The sequence below is a fragment of the Tachysurus fulvidraco genome, chromosome 21 (assembly GCF_022655615.1).
Source record: "Tachysurus fulvidraco isolate hzauxx_2018 chromosome 21, HZAU_PFXX_2.0, whole genome shotgun sequence".
Taxonomy (NCBI): Eukaryota; Metazoa; Chordata; class Actinopteri; order Siluriformes; family Bagridae; genus Tachysurus; species Tachysurus fulvidraco.
In genome coordinates, this window is record NC_062538.1 from 4967546 (window position 1) to 4984334 (window position 16789).

General features: G+C 38.8%; 1 protein-coding gene across 1 annotated transcript in view; it reads left to right on the forward strand.

Annotated features, from left to right (window-relative positions):
* Window positions 1–9854, forward strand: part of pcxa (pyruvate carboxylase a) — a 128786-nt gene extending 118932 nt beyond the window's left edge. The window contains exons 18-22 of the mRNA XM_047805687.1: window positions 418–662; window positions 1614–1793; window positions 4448–4696; window positions 4786–4926; window positions 6244–9854. Of these exons, the coding sequence (XP_047661643.1) occupies window positions 418–662; window positions 1614–1793; window positions 4448–4696; window positions 4786–4926; window positions 6244–6495 (1067 nt within the window). The 3' untranslated portion in view covers window positions 6496–9854. The remainder of the gene's footprint in view (window positions 1–417; window positions 663–1613; window positions 1794–4447; window positions 4697–4785; window positions 4927–6243) is intronic.
* The last annotated feature ends 6935 nt before the right edge of the window (window positions 9855–16789 follow it).

Below are 16789 nucleotides of genomic sequence, written 5' to 3' on the forward strand. Positions count from 1 at the left end.
AAAGCTTTATTTATTTATTTATTTTTTAATGTTTTATGCGAGTCAGGTTTTATACACCAGGGAAGATCTTCCATATCCCTTGCTAACCCCTGAAACTTGAAATAGGAAATAGCGATGCAAGCGCAACCAAATGCTTTACATGCTATACGTAGATGATGGAGATTATTAGGATTTGTGAAGTGATAACGTGCATTTCAATAGGAGCATTGAGCAGAACATTTGGTGAAGTGTGAAAGCTGTTTTAGAGCAGTAGAGAACCACGTGCGGAATAATGGTATATGGAATTGCACTCTGGGTATCGCTGCAATACACTTCAAGGGTATATCAAGTATCTTTCACCTGATAGTCCGTGAAGGGGGGGGACACACAAGTGTGAAGACGAGCTTAATGTGTATGTCTTACACATCTCATCCTCAGGCATATCTCTGGATAAGGTCTTTGACTACAGTGAGTACTGGGAAGTGGCCCGTGGTCTCTATGCTCCGTTTGACTGCACAGCCACTATGAAATCCGGGAACGCTGACGTTTACGAGAATGAGATCCCGGGAGGCCAGTACACCAACCTGCACTTTCAGGCTCACAGCATGGGCCTAGGCAACAAGTTCAAGGAGGTGAAGAAAGCCTATGCCGAGGCCAACAAACTCCTGGGAGACCTCATCAAGGTAAGTGGGCCGCATCCAAGCAAGCCTCCCGTGTTAGGGAAGAGAAGTACAGTGCAGTCGTTTCACTCGAGTTCACAAGCTGCAGCGTTGCTGATTGCCACAGTGCCAATCAGTGTCCTTTGAGACCTGTGGCAAGTGTGTCAAAAGTGGTGTTTCGTCAGCAGCAGCTGTTTGATTTTCTTTTTAGAACTTTGAAAGAGCAGATATGCTGTAATTAAATAACACCATTTTCATGTGGCACGGTCTCTATAGTTAAATACGACTTAATTATCGCCTACTGCTCTGACAGACACCTCACTCCTCTCTCTGCAATTCACGCGTACATTTGCAAGATCACAAGAGTCCTGGGCCCAAGAGCTCCACTCTGCCTTCAAGTTTTAATTGCACGCTGACTTCACTGTCACTGTCCTCTTGCAATCCTTTCAGTCGTAGTAAAAATAGAAAATGGCATAAACATCACACAGGAGGGGTGCGATCCTGTCACGGGTTCCTTTGGCACAGAGATGGCTCGAATAAGTTGATTTAAGCAAATTACTGCTCCTCGGCAATTTTGATCCGCGTGCCCTTTATCCGTTCGCCTCCTCGGTTCGATGGCATCCATGTATATTGGGTCTCACCTTGTTGCTTTTTATTTCCCCACTGTGTAATTAATGGCTGCTGTTGTGTACTTTTATTCAGGACAAGCAGAACAGGCAAACATGTAGCATAGTGTTTGTGTGGCATGCTAACACTGGTTTTCATTACCGCCTTTCCATCGTCTCAGTCATCCCATTTCATTTTTACTTGCCTTCATGCTGATGGCAAGCGGGTAACTGTAAATGTAATCTAGTCATACTGTATCAGTCGAGTCGTATCCTTTCAGCCAACCACATAGACTAAGAATGTATTGCAGAGGCTGCCGTGTTTATTGAGATTGAGGTGAACTTTCATGACTCGCGTCTCTTTCTCCAGGTGACTCCGTCTTCGAAGATCGTGGGAGACCTGGCGCAGTTCATGGTCCAGAACTCCCTGACACGGGCCGAGGTGGAAGAGCGGGCCGACGAGCTCTCCTTCCCTCTCTCGGTGGTGGAGTTCTTGCAGGGCCACGTCGGCATCCCTCATGGAGGCTTCCCGGAGCCGTTTAGGTCTAAGGTAAGACTTTGTCATTCCACTGAGCTTCCAAGTTGTTTGAAGAACTAATTAAATGAATACTGCTTGTTTAAGACCAGGGAAAAGTAAACCATTTCTGGAGGACAAATCATGCTCAGGAATCCAACGTGTGATATGTCTGAAGGCTGTTCCTGCTTTACTAAAGATTATTGGATGAAATGGATCAAATAAATTAGAAATAAATATATAAATATACCTTTTTTGTTTTGGACACATCCCCCTCCTCACCCCCAGTCTAATGAAGATGACAATTCAACCTTTTCTCAATAGGAACTCTAATCTAATCGATCTACAGTCTCCAAACATATTTTATACGCTCTACACTCCTAACACATTGTTCTGAATCTGCTTTTCCAACACATTTTTCACTGCCGGGAAAATGAGGCATGTTGTAATTTTACTAGTTTGCTCTTCCTTGTGTGTATTACAGTAAGTGCCACATAAGTTCTCTCAGTGGACTTCATTATAATGTGAGCAGTTAGTCTCTTTAATCTGATCTTGGCACTGGATGTTTTTTTTTTTGTTTGTTTGTTTGTTTGTTTTTTTTTTTTTAAGACCATTACCTGTTCGTTGACGTTGCGTATATATTATAGATTATTTACAACCAACAAAACAAATGGAAAATTTATGACAAATAAAGGCGTCTTGATATTTGTAAAGCAAAGCGGTCGAAAGCTGTTGAGTGAACTACAAACGTGGAAGTTAGAGCAAAACAAAAATAATAATTGTGTATTAGACTGGAAAACGGATTGTTAGTGTCTTGAACTTATTCATAATTCTTTTATTTATTTATTTTTAGGCTTCATTTAACACGTGTTTTTTTTTTGTTTTTTTTTTTTTGTAGTGGCCGTACACCAGATTCCAATAAAAAAAATGATGGAAGAAAAGTAAAAAAAAACCACAGAAAATAGTATTGTTTCATTTACAAAATATAAAAAAACCTCTAAACTTCTGCAGTTCCTCAACCTCAGCGATGTCACTCGAGTTCATAATCAGTCTCGAGCATGTGGACGTTTCTAGAACGATTTAAATAAGAGAACTATTTTTCAGAACAACGTCTTCTCAAATAAAGGAAATGGACGTGAATGAACGGACGCTGTAAATTTGTGTTCGAATTACTGAACACAAGCTTTGTCCTGCGAGCTGTATATCTGTGAGCTTGACCGTGTTCATTTAGAACACATAGTCTGTTCATTCCGTATTTTTTATATATATATATATATATATATATATATATATATATATATATATATATATAAAAATATATATTTTGCATCCCCAGTGTTTATGGATGTGTTCTGTATTATTCCAGGTTTAATTATTTCATACCTTGGAGAAATAAAGGTTAAATGGCTTTACAACCCCAAATATTAGTCACTTGAAGCATCCAGTGACTACATTTTTTAAATTTGAAATTTTTTATAATCCTTTAAAACAAGAAAAGAAATATATTGTCTTATAATAGTGCTTAGGTCCCTATCAGCTGTGACAGTAATGCAGCATGGGTAGGTGGTTTTATAATGAGCAGGGATATGTTTCAGTGTTTACAAGTCATCAAGGAATTAATTATAGTACTTCGCCTGAGCTTTTTGATGCATTATTCGAGTTTATAAAAATGCTTTCACGGGCATTGTTACTAAATTACAAAGAAACATTAGGACATTCATAAAGCTTTATGAGTACAGCGGAAGCAGGAAATGGTAGCAAAGTTTATTTCTGCTCTGTCGAGGCACTTTATCAAGTTCGGGAAATAATATGCCATTTAGACTGTGCATCTCTAGACCAGGCAAAAATCTTTCTCTCTTTTTTGCTTTGCTTTTCTTTCCTTTGCTTAGATGACTTTGTCTCTCTATCTCAGTCACTTTGCCATTCGCTTTAAATAAAATTCTTCCGTTTATCCATCTCTTGCTTCTTGTTCTTGTCAGCTAAAGGTGCTGAAAAAGCTCATCCTTTCCATTTGCCATTCATGCCCCAATTACCCAGCAGCCTCTTCTGTGCAAGATCAATTGTTTCCCAGACAAACATGTGTCCCTTCTGCAGTTTGGCTAATTTATTGCACACTGCTTGAGAATAAATAGGGCATCTCCATGGCATGTTTGGTGGATAACAAACATGTTGCATGCACTGCCCCACATTTGTAGCATACAAATAAAATATTGCAATATTAACAATGCTCGGCTTTTATCTCGGTGTTTGCCCACGGATATGAAGTGTTGTATTTGAGCATACAGCATGTTTTCAGGCATTTCCACTTAAGGCATAAGTGAAATCTGCATCAAATATTAAAATTTAATTTACACTTGTAACCACCACCACCACTCAAGGTCCTTAAGGAGAGCTATCCAGCTGATTCGTCTAGCCTCTTAAATGGAAGAAAATGGAGAGGCAAAGAGGGGAGGATTAATTGTGATTGCTGTAACGACCATATATAAATATTCGTATACTTTTGTGCCAGGCTCTGGGGGATTACAAGTTCTCGACTCCTTACATATGTGCATATGTAGGTCCTCTATGCATGAGTGCTTGGAGTGGAGAGTTTACAGTCTCTCTAAGGGAGGCTTTAAACTACATTCCAGCATTGTCGTTAATCCTTGTCGAGTTCTCTGGAGTCGTGTAACGGATCGTTTCTGGTGCAGGTGTTGAAATCGCTGCCTCGTATAGATGGTCGTCCAGGTGCCTCACTCCCCGCGATGGACTTCAAGGGTTTGGAGAAGCAGCTGCGTGAAACGCACGGTGAGGACATCACTCCAGAGGATGTAATGTCTGCAGCCATGTACCCCAAAGTGTTCCAGGAATACAAGGAGTTCACCACCACCTTCGGACCTGTCGACTGCCTCAACACCCGCCTCTTCCTGGATGGGCCGAAGATTGCAGAGGAGTTTGAGGTGCCGTTCTGATTCATATTTGCTATTGAAGATTAGACAGGACTTTTGTACATGTACATGCTGACATTAATCCCTGTAATTTCACTCAGGTGGAGCTCGAGAGAGGAAAGATTCTCCATATTAAAGCACTGGCACTGGGCGATCTAAATAAAGCCGGTCAGAGAGAGGTCTTCTTCGAGCTCAATGGTCAGCTGAGGTCTGTCCTGGTCAAAGACACCGTGGCCCTTAAGGTAAAAAATAAAAACCTTGACTTCAAATTCTTGACTTCTTCTACTTTGACGTCCCACTCTATTGCACTGTTTTGGGAGTTCTGCCATTCTGTAAAAATGTCTAAAATGACCTTGTGTACCTAGGAATCACACATCATTTTTATTGAATTTTTTCTGCATTAAATACACCACTAATAAACCCTTGTTAGTTTTGGTGGATGTTAAATTTGCAACATTTTTTAACCCCCCTTGGTTGTTTTGCTTCCCAAAATTAAAAAAAAAGGTCATTTAAACTACTACTGTACAAATAATGATCGAGATTTTAGCTTCAGTGAATGTTCGCATCAAACATCATAATGAAAAAAAAAAAAAGTGAGCTCTGTGACACAGACCATGGCATGGGTGCTGGTACCAGATGGGATGGTATTAGTATTTCATAAACTACTGATCTCTTTAGAATTTCTCACACAGTTCTGTGGGTGGAAACAGCATGTTGAGAGGTTAGAGGATATGGCCAGGTTGGATAGAGCTGCCAGGAAGGATATAGTAACTCAAATAATCACACTTTACCAAGTAATCACACTTTAGTTTTGCAACTCAGCATGCACTAAACCTAGAATCTGGATGTGGATGGGCTACACCAGCAGAAGAACAAGAACTGGAATCTGAATCATGGACACACACTAAACCAAAACTGAACAATTGAAGATTAGATTAAAAAAATGTCCTGGTCTATTTCCAGTCTTGATCAGCTGTCTTGGGTTTGTGGCTTCAGATTCTTGTACATAGTGTTTTTCACAACATTCTTGTAGCTCTGTAGACTATTGTTTGTAAAAATCCCAGGAGATCAGCAGTTTCTGGTACCAACAACTGTGCCATACTGTAGTTACAGAGTTTTTCACCATTCGGATGTTTTATGCAAAAATTAACTAAAATTCTTGACCTGTATCTGCAGGATTTTATATATAGTGCTGCTGCCACATGATTGGCTGATTTTAGATAATTGCATAAATTAGACATTCCTGCAGTTTCCTATTAAGTCCCATTTCATTCCATCCATCCATCCATCTATAGTACAAAATCAATTAACAAGCCACCAACCCACCCATTGGTCCATTCATCCATCCATCCATCCATCCATCAACCCACACATTTATAGGCCGAGCTACAGTTTATTTTAAGTGCTCAGTTCCAGTAAAGGTTCCACACCCCGACCACATTCTGCCTTTTCATAACCCCTGCTTGTTCCTTCTTTATTACTGTCTTCCGCATTTTCTTCATGCCCTTTCCAATACTTTATAGACGATAGTCTAACTTCATCTATTTGTTCTGCTGCAGGAGATGCACTTCCACCCAAAGGCTCTGAAGGATGTGCGGGGTCAGGTCGGAGCGCCCATGCCAGGGAAAGTGGTCGAGGTCAGGGTCAAAGAGGGCCAGAAGGTGGAAAAAGGCCAGCCTCTGTGCATCCTTAGCGCCATGAAGATGGAGACCGTGGTGAACTCGCCACTTTCTGGCACCGTGGCTAAAGTCTATGTCAAAGTCGACAGCACCCTGGAAGGCGATGACCTCATTCTGGAGATCACAGAGTAAAGCAAGCAACGTCAGAAGGCATCCAGGACACAGCTCTGAAAAGTGCTATCAGCTCCTGTATGGGCCTGTGTACACACACACACACACACACACACACACACACAGGTACACACACACACACACAGGTACACACACAGGTACACACACACACCAAAAGCACACATTTTTTAAAGCAGATGTATGCACAGATTTTGGAACTGACAGAGGGAGGGAGTTCAATATTTAGTCTAAAATGATCTACACCTAGTTATTGCCTAATGTATCCCGAAATTAGTGTTTGTGCACTGGGTGCAGAAGAGTTCTTGTTTTCATGTCATCTGAATCTATTTTGCATAATCACCTGTCATGTGTAATCACCAGAGCTAATGATCCATGAGCTGAAAACTAGTGTTACATTAACATTGAGTGTCTCTGTTTAATGTTGATGTCATTATGTCTTGGAAATATGTAGAAACAGGATTGTGGCAGTAAAAAGATTAACTATGAAGAAAGCATGCAATAAACGAAAATGATGAGTTTACTCTGCAGAAAAGTACATTTAAATAGATATTGAGATATTAATAGCAGCTAATTTCTTGTACAGTGTCCTTTGAGGTGTTGCCTTTAATTCTGAATTAACTAAAAGAGAAATAAAATGAAAGCTCCCATGTAGCCTGTACCTTAGCTTTCTGTCTTTCATTCAGTTGAGATCAGTTCAGAATTTTTAGTTGTTGGGTAAAGTCTAAACTTTGGCAAAATTCATACATAAAGTAAAATACTAGCATCATGATGAATATGATCTATGGCCTTGTTAGCCCTGAGTGCCTGAAAGCTCTAACTAATGCATTCTGGGTAAACCGCAGCAGAGTGTGAAAGGATTGGCTGGCTGACCACTGATGCATTTTTTTGGCTGAGTTTCAATTATAACAATGATCACTGATGGTGAGATGAGGTCCAGTGAAACCCTGAAGTCTCAGAGCTCTTGGAGAATGCACTTTCCTCGATGCTGATCTTGAGTTATTGTTCTGATTTACCCCTGAATGTGAATATCACACCAGTCCTGTTACATTCCTCCTGTGATCAGGCACGCTATTTTTTTGGCCTGCAGAGCTGCGTTCCCTATCTTCCTTTCCCTTTTCCATTCCCGTCCCCTTTCCCTGTCCCCTTTCCCCATCCCCTCACTACAGCGTTGCAACTGGAGGTTTCTCAATTAGTGTTATCTTTTTGTAGCTTGGTATCAAATGTGAGGTTTGCAAGAGGCTTCTATGGAGAGCACTCAACACCGAGCGTTCACACACTTGAATAGTGGCGAATTGGTAATCCATTAGCCAACACCTGGAGTGCCTCAGCTTCGGCTGTGGAGTACCATTTAATTGGGGGTATAACCATCTTAACCAGGCTAATTTTAGACATAACTTGCTTGATGATGCTTAATAACTGGAATGTCGTCGTCCTGTCGTGCAGTAGTAAAAAATAAACTGGAATGGCTGCTAAAGAGATTTTTTGACCCAATGTCCCTTCAGAGCATCTGTAGTGTATGTGAAATTATAGTTACCGAGAAGAATTTTCAACAAGTTTCCCAGCGCTGAGGAATCAACCGCAAATCCCATTAGCTGAAACTTCTAGCTAGAGTCTAAGGGTAGTTAAAATCTATCAAACAGTAATAAGCGTGTAGCGCAACGACCATAACACCAGCAATAAAGGTGCAATTATCAGACAGATATGAGAATTTATATAGCTCATACAGCTTGTGTTTACTTTTAATTTCCAGAAGATTTATGGTATCAGTGAGCCTTCTGGTAGAAAGTAACGACAACTGTTCTTACTTTTTTCCTTATATTAGTAGTGCAGTGAGAAGCTTCTTACTGTTACTTTGTTAGAAATTAAGGTTATTTTTACGTGTTTTGGCAGCATGCTCAGCTCCAGGGTCACCAGTTTAATCCAATGCTTAGGTTATTGTCTGTGTGGGATTCCGCATGTTCTCATTTCCACTGGTTTTCTCTGGAGTCACTGGTTTCCTTCCACCTCCCAAAATCATGCCGCCAGGTTGTTTGCCTGTGCTAAACTGCCCTTACTGTACGTGTTGATTTTGTGAGTGCATGTTATCCGTTATGGACTGATCACTCATTAATACTACGTCTCTGCTTTCTCATTCCCAGGATCCCGAATCTATAATAAGCCTGTCAAGGATAAATGGCTTACTAAAGATAAATGAATTCAATGTTTTTTTTTTTTTTTTTTTTTTTTAGAGAGCTTTATACAATACCAAGTTTGAACTGAAGATTGATTCTTTTAAACAGTGATTTACTGCTTCAACAGCTACCCTTAGACTTCCATCATTAATGTTTAGATCAAAACGATCAGAAATGGATTAAAATGTTGTGTTTTTTTTGTAAGGTAAGATGAGTATAAATTCATGCACCAGGCTTTGTTTTTCCAGTCTTCACCTATCCAGTTTTGGTAAAGCCTCAATCCTGACAGGACTAAAACCTGATGTGGACCTTCTGCAGATGATTCCCCTTAAGCTTTGGCCTGTTATGCATTCTGTGATTGCATTTCTGTTCAACACAGTTGCAAAGTGTAGTTATTTGAATTACTCGGGACTTCCTGTCCATTCAAACCAGTCTGTCCATTTTTCTCTGCTCTGTTTGATAGGAAAATTGTTTTTCTGGTAGCTTTTTATGCACAATGCTGCTGTTACATGATTGACTGATTGCATAACTGCTTGAATGAGCAGCGGCAGTCAAGTGAGTGCGTGTTGAGCGAGATTGGGAATTGTTACAATAAGTTTCTGTCAGTAACTCGTATTGCAGTGCTCTCTCTTAACTGTTACTCCTGTCTACTAGTCATACTGACCTCCACCGTGTTCCACAGTTCTATATATTACATCACAATTTGCTTACTATGATATTCTTGAGGTGTAGAAAGGCTCTGGACTTCTCAATGCCATCACTAGTCACTTGTATTTGGTCTTCCTTGTGGCATTAACTGATGTTTTTCCTTGTGGCTAAAATAAATGTTTTACTGACATGTAACAAGTTTTTCTAAGCAACTATTGTTTACTTCATGGTAGATGAGGGTTTTACAAATGGAATAAATGTTTCAAAATGAATGCACTTGTTTCAAGTAATGAAATTCAGTATGCTAAATTGTAGGTATGTATACATTAATAATTGGGATCATGCTGCAGAGAAGTGGAATTAATCTTACGGATGTGTTCAAAATGATTGATTTAATAGTGTTGTCTCGATGTGCATTTATTTCCCTTCCATATGTGATCTTAATGATTTGTAAGAGTTTATGCAAATACCAATTCTTCAGAAACCTTTGGTCTATGTTGGAAAATAAAAAACGGATGTAAAATAAAAAAGTATAACAGACTGATTGTTGCTTCTTGTTATTTTGTCAGACCACTTGTTTTGCTTGGTGATCAAATGATCTGTAATGGATTCTTCGTTCTTGTACAAACTTTACAATCTTAGAATTAGAATGTAGAATTTATTGTTTCTATATTTGTTTGCTTATTTTTACAATTGACATAAAACACATTTATATTGAATTTATTTTTTTCTCTCTCTTTTTTTTGGTGGGGCAACATGTCCCTCTTTGTTTTGTTGACCGTGTGCACCTGAGATGGTATGGACCCTTGACTATTACTTGAACCTCAAATCCTTCAGGGTCTGTCTTGAACATGTACACAAATATTTAGTGAATAGTGAAAAATTTTTCTTCATATATCCCAGTTTAGGAAATTGGAGTCAGAGCACAGGGTCCCTGCCATCATACAGCACCCCTGGAGCAGAGAGGGCTCAAGGGCCCAACAGTGGCCTCTTGGCAGTGCTTGGGCTTGAACCACATGAGATTCTGATAAACTACCAAGAAACTTGTTTGTTACCCCTCCCCCCCCTCTTCCTGACAGTGGTGGCTCAGATTATTTGTAAAATGAACCACTATCTATGCTGCAATTGCAATAAGTAGGTTTATTACTGCTTCAATGATCAGCAGCCTGTTGGTCACATGATCTGTAATGGCTGACTGCGTTTATTGATCAACTGTCAAGCTGGAAGTCCCTTTCTCTGAGAGAATTAGAAAAATGAAAGCATATATGTATGTGTGTGAGGGAGAGAGCAGCCCATGAATCACCAATCTAACTATCAGCACGGGTAACATAAAAAAAACATTAAAATGCAAGTGTGTGTGAATCAGCTCGTACAATTTCGACTCAATTAGACTATCTTTATGATTGCCAGAAATGAGTGAAATGATGCGTTCGCAAGTATGTGCAGTATGACAGGACATGTGGGGTTTAGTTAGAAATGATGGATGGCTTCTACTGTCAGGGAATACCTGCGGGAGAAGGTCTGTGGAATCTGGAATACCAATGCAAGTTTGATCTCAGGACCTTTTTTTATGTAACAGCAGCTTCACAGCAAATACAGGATATATTAAGAAAGCTGTGCACTTCAAACATCTAAAAGGTTGTTTAAGAGTCGCCGGTATTGATTGTGTTCTCTTTTAATTAAATATCAGTTTTCTTTGGAAAGGTAGTAGGCCAAGGTTAAAATTAAGAGGAGTAAAAATGTGCAATGAACAGGGCCAGTAAAACCATACAGTAGGAAGGAACTACTGTAGATGGCGGATAGATCTAATGATCTGACCTGATCTGACATAAAACTTTGCTATTAAAATGTAATGTAAGCAACAATTTGTTTGAATATATTGAAGGAGTAACCGGTGTGATTTTCAACTACAGATGTAAAGTAATAACTATACAAAATGGTATAAAACTTTGGCCAGCATATTTGCATCACAATTAGAGCGTTAGGGGTCCAATTCCCGCTTCCACCGTGTTTGCATGTTCTCCTCGGGGGCTTCCTCTTCCATCAAAAGACATGCATTGTAGGCTGATTGGCATCTGTCCCTAAAGTATGAATGGGTGTGTGATTGTGTCCTGCGATATACTGGCATCCTGTGTACCCTGCCTTGAGCCCCAAGTCTCCTGGGATAGACTGCTTGTTCCCTATACAGTGTAGAAAATAGCTGGATGGTATAAAACTAGCATGCTAAATAATGACCAAAATAAAGGATATTCTAATGATTTACTGATTATTGTTATTATTATTATTATTATTATATTACTTTCATGTATATACTATAAGAGCTGATAGTTGTGGGTCTTTCGAGCATGAACTGTTAAACAAATTAACAAATGAATACAAAGTATTCTAATTGATATTAATTATATTGTTGGTTATATTTCAAGTTAAAGCGCAGATATATAGTAGTGAGCTGGAGTGAGTGAAGTGGCACTTTCTAAATAACTAGGTTTTATTTATTTTATTCATGTGTAAAAAGTGTTTAAATTCCTTATTATTGTGGGATTATCGATTATTGTTGTGGGATATAAATGATTGTATTGTTTATATTTCTATTCGGTTTAGATATAACATTCTGTTTAATTGATAAGTCCATGAATAGTCGAAGTTCAACTGAGAAAGAATGACTTAAAGGGGGAAAAAAGAAACAATCGTATTCCTATACATCTTGTGTAGCCGATGGAAAAAAGCATGGCCTAAAGACGTGACACATCCGAGCGTGAAATATGACTGTGATAAAATATTGTATATCTCCATCTGATCATCTCACACTGCTGCAACACTTGAGGATTAAAGTGAGTTGGTCTTTCGTTTTTTTAGCTGCTTTGTCGGTCATATCGGCAGATAACATCCATGCTCCTTGCCTGAGTTTATCACCCCTGATCATCTATAACGATCGGATCCTGCTGTCTCCTACTTTCATCTTCCAAAGCCATCCAGTTTTCATTATCCATTCTCTTCCTCTATTCTTCTCTCTCTTTCTCTGCTTCCCTGAATCACTATAGCTCTGTGGGCTGCCATCTTAGAGCTCTCATTAAGTATTCAAGGATGCTTAGAATGTCTCAGCAGCACCTGTAGCTACAATGATGAATTAGACATGAATATTCAGAGTGTAACCCTGCCACAGTATAATGACCCCAATGTCAGTTATTAAAATATTTATGACCCCCAAGTAAGCTGAGCCGCACTTTCAGAGCCCCTGCTGCACGTTGCACACGCATAAAATCGATGAGTTTAAATAAGGCCACAATCGATAACGGCACGGTCGGCAGCAGTTCCTTTTTCCTGAAAGGCTTTTCAAAATGTCTTTCCTCCTCTGTTGCTATTACCTTTTGCTTTTGTGGATTGTACTGTCGACTCCAGTTATTTGAAATGCTACATTATGATTGTTATACTAAAAGGTTCAAGCTAAACGCTGAGATCTATCTCTCTCTCTCTCTCTCACACACACACACACGTTCTTCTTCTTCTGATCAACTCTCAATAAAAAAAACCTAAAATAGAATTCACTTTATGGTTATGAGTGTATGGGTTTCTGTCATATATGAGAACATATAATACAGATTTGTCCTGATATTGTATGGAAGCCCTAAGAGGCCGTGCATTATTATATTTTTCCTCTTTTGTTTTCACGATTTAATTTTCTCGTTATCTCGACCCAACAACAGTTGTTTTCCCGTTATCACGACTTCATTTTCTCTGACATAAAAATCTCGTGCCTTGCAAATGTTTCTGGTGTATGATTCCATTTAAACAGCATCTTTCAAACCTAATTCTTTACAAGACAATAAAGAGTACGAGGCAATTAAGTCGTGATCACAAGGAAACAACTTTTTCTACGTCAAGATCACGAGAAAATCAATCGAAACGGTGTGATGTTAACAAGTAATCGCGAGATAGACAGTCGCAATTGTGAAACGTTAACTTGTTCACGTTGATATTAAGTGATATTAAGAACTTATTGATCAAAAGTTCACCACTACACGATAAAAACACCGATGTGTGACGGTAATGTAAAAAGTCACAATTGAGTGATTTCTATTGTTGCTTTGTATATTGTAAACGGAGGCACTGAGTCGCAACTGTGTGATATTTGCAAATAATATTGAGATTAATATTGAGAAAAAATGTTGATTCCAAAATATTAACTCACATTTATGATGTTTGTGAGAAACTTGCATTTGTGGAAATAACTCAATTATGAGATAAAACATCACATCACGACTAAATGATATTAACTCGCAACTGCAAGACAAAAAGTCGCAGTTATGAAATATTAATTAACATCTGTCAGATATCAGATATTTCTTACTCTGAAAATTTTAAAAGATTTATAAAATAAGTAGTGTAGCAGATTTAAGATAAAAAAATTCACAACTGTGCGATTTTATCTCGCATATGCAGGAAACTAACTTAAGTATGAGATATGAGATGTCACCTCACATTGGGGCAGAGAGTCTGACTTGTAACCCGAAAGTTGTGGGTTCGAGTCTCGGGCTGGCCACAACTGAGGTGCCCGTGAGCAAGGCACCAAACCCCCCAACTGCTCCCTGGCTGCCCACTGCTCCGGGTGTGTGTTCACGGTGTGTGTGAGTTCACTGCTGTGTGTGTGCACTTTGGATGGGTTAAATGCAGAGAACGAATTCTGAGTATGGGTCACCATACTTAGCCATATGTCACTTCACTGTTTCACTGTTTTGCAAGAAAATAACTCACAATTTTGAAGCACAAGATACACAAAGTCACAACAGAGTGATGTAAATGTCCACAAGAAAAAAAGTCGCAGACTGAGATTAAAATGCATAATTTTCATAAATGTCGACGAAACAGGCTGCCACATGTGAAATCTGAGTGTTTGTGTGTGTGTGTGTGTGTGTGTGTGTGTGTGTGTGTGTGTGTGTGTGTGTGTGTGTGTGTGTGTGTGAGCGCACGCAGATGCACATACTCGATAATGTGTTAATGCTTTTTTCTCCCTCTTTTGCCCTCAGGGACAGCTGGCTGCAATATTCAGTCATCCTTGGCTGCTCTGTTGGCGAGACAGGCCTGCTCTTCTCCTGTAACCGTTTTTTTTTTTTGTGGTTTGTCATTATTACATGCTTGACTCGTGTCAATGTGGTCAGTGGGCCATAGGGTTTTGCTTTAAAAAAAAAAACAGGACAGTGCAGAGGTATGCAGCTGCTGAAGGGCTGAAAGACCTGTGCTTTCTCAACAGAGGGAAAAAACCTAATTTGCTTTATTTGTTTGCTTTTAATATGCACCTATTTTGCTTAATTTTCATTTGTAACAGCAAATTTGTGAGCTTTGTTTTCATGCTGTCACATGCGAGCAGCTCTCTATGTGCACCCATGGTCTGATGAAAAGGTCATGCTGTGCATTAACACTCTAGTTGAGGGCTGTGTGGAGATGAGTGGTGTGGGCGTGCTCTTTTATTTATTTATTTATTACATTTTATTTGATATGACACATTTGATTGCTCCGAGGTCCCTGAGCTTGCTGTTCTCCATTTCACTGCAAGACCAATCTTTCTGTACATGTGAAATTTTCCTGAAATTTGAACCCAAGTAGTCAGGGGCAAGATACTTCTTACTTTGGTGTAATTAATCAAGATTTATTTCAAAGTCAGCCAACGCTGCTTTGTTTGCAGTTAATTTTTTGATTCCCACTTGCATATCACATGTATTACAACAAAATCGTTACTGTCTGATAAATGCTCGTCATTAATATTCCCAGCATGCTCTGCTCCAATATTTAATTAGTCATTTGCCATAAGATCTGCTGTAGTGCTAAGGGGGTCATCTTTACAGACCCGCTCTCGAACATGAAGTGTTTGGGATAAGTGAGTATTAGACATAATGAAGTTTTAGAGAATAATACATCATCCTCATAAACACAATGCACCTCTGTTTTCTTCGCTCTGATGTTGACCTTCAAGTATTACCAGTGGAGGGAAGAGCCGAAAACAGTATGAAGATCAACAAGTATTCACTTCAACGAATCTTAGCAAGTTCAAATATATTGAATCTAGTCAAATATTTCTAGGTTTTTATTATAGGATTACAATAAACCAAATTTAAAATTATTAAGCCTATTTCTAAGCAAATTTTTTTAAGTCTTTTTTTTCTATTAGTGGATTATTTTGCTAATCTTAAGCATTTGTTTTGAGAAAGAATAAAATGATCAACAGACTATATTGAAAATATGCCTAGAAATAGGTTTAAGTTTAAGATAATGTAACTTCAGTAAAAACAAAAGAAACTAGTCATCTAATCTTGTGGAAAACATCCTAAGTAATTAGGTTTTTCTTACATGTCTACAATCAACAAACTTTATACATGTGAGAAATACATTTTTGAACAATTTTTGCAACTAACTAATAGAGCTGAACTTGGGTGAACTGCATGATAACATCAGCTGGCTAGCTAACTTTGTCAAATGCTATTGGGCTTGCTTGGTTTGTTAAAAGTTAGTGTAGTTAGTGTTAATACATACATGTTCATGTTTCTAGCTAGATAAGTAAAAATCTAACACTGATTCCTTTTATGCATTATCCTATAGGCTGTACAACAGGAAATAGCTTAAACCTTAAGATCTGGGTAGCAAGACTAGCTGACTCAGCTAGCTAACAGCTTGCATGTACACGTTCCTGCAGGATGGCAGTTGATTTGTGAAATTCTGATACTTTCTAACACGCTGGGTTTTGCGAAGAAAAGCATTTCACCGTGCTCTAATTTGTATGTGACAAATAATATCTTCTTCTTCTAAACTGGGCCAGGGACACTCATCTGTCTCCACTGTCTCAGAAATTGCTGCTGTTGACTAAACATTTGGCACCTGAAGTGAAAACTGTTGGCAGAGATCTGCTTTGTTTTGATTATGTCTTGAAAAATGAATTATTTAAAAAGGTCACGTACTGTATTTTAATTGCTTTACAACATTCCAGGGTCCATTTTGATATTTTTAGCAATGGTAAAAAGATTTAGCAATCTGAATGTTTTTTTTTTTTTTTTGTTTTTTTTTTTTAGAAAACTCAAGTAAACAGGGGAAAGAGAGTTCACAGCCATCACGAACATCCAGAGAGCACAGATAATTTTGCTCCCCTGGATCCCAGCCATGGATGGGACTCATTAGTGATTTCCAGACAAAGGGGGAATACTTTTCTCTCACATCACTTGAAAGAGGTTTCTAATCCACATTTGGTTAACTTGGCTCAAAATCTCTAATTACATATACAGTATAACTATAACTGTAAGTATAGAAGCAGGTGAGAAAACATTGATAACATTGCATGGTAAGATGGCTGTATAATACTGGCAAATACTAAAAATAAAAAATAAAACAAATACTGTGTTATATGCTACTTTGTGGCTTTCTTGTATGTGGACATGAAGGTATCCTGCTAATTGCCCCTGGGAGGTAATCAGGGTTCATAGAACTTTGAG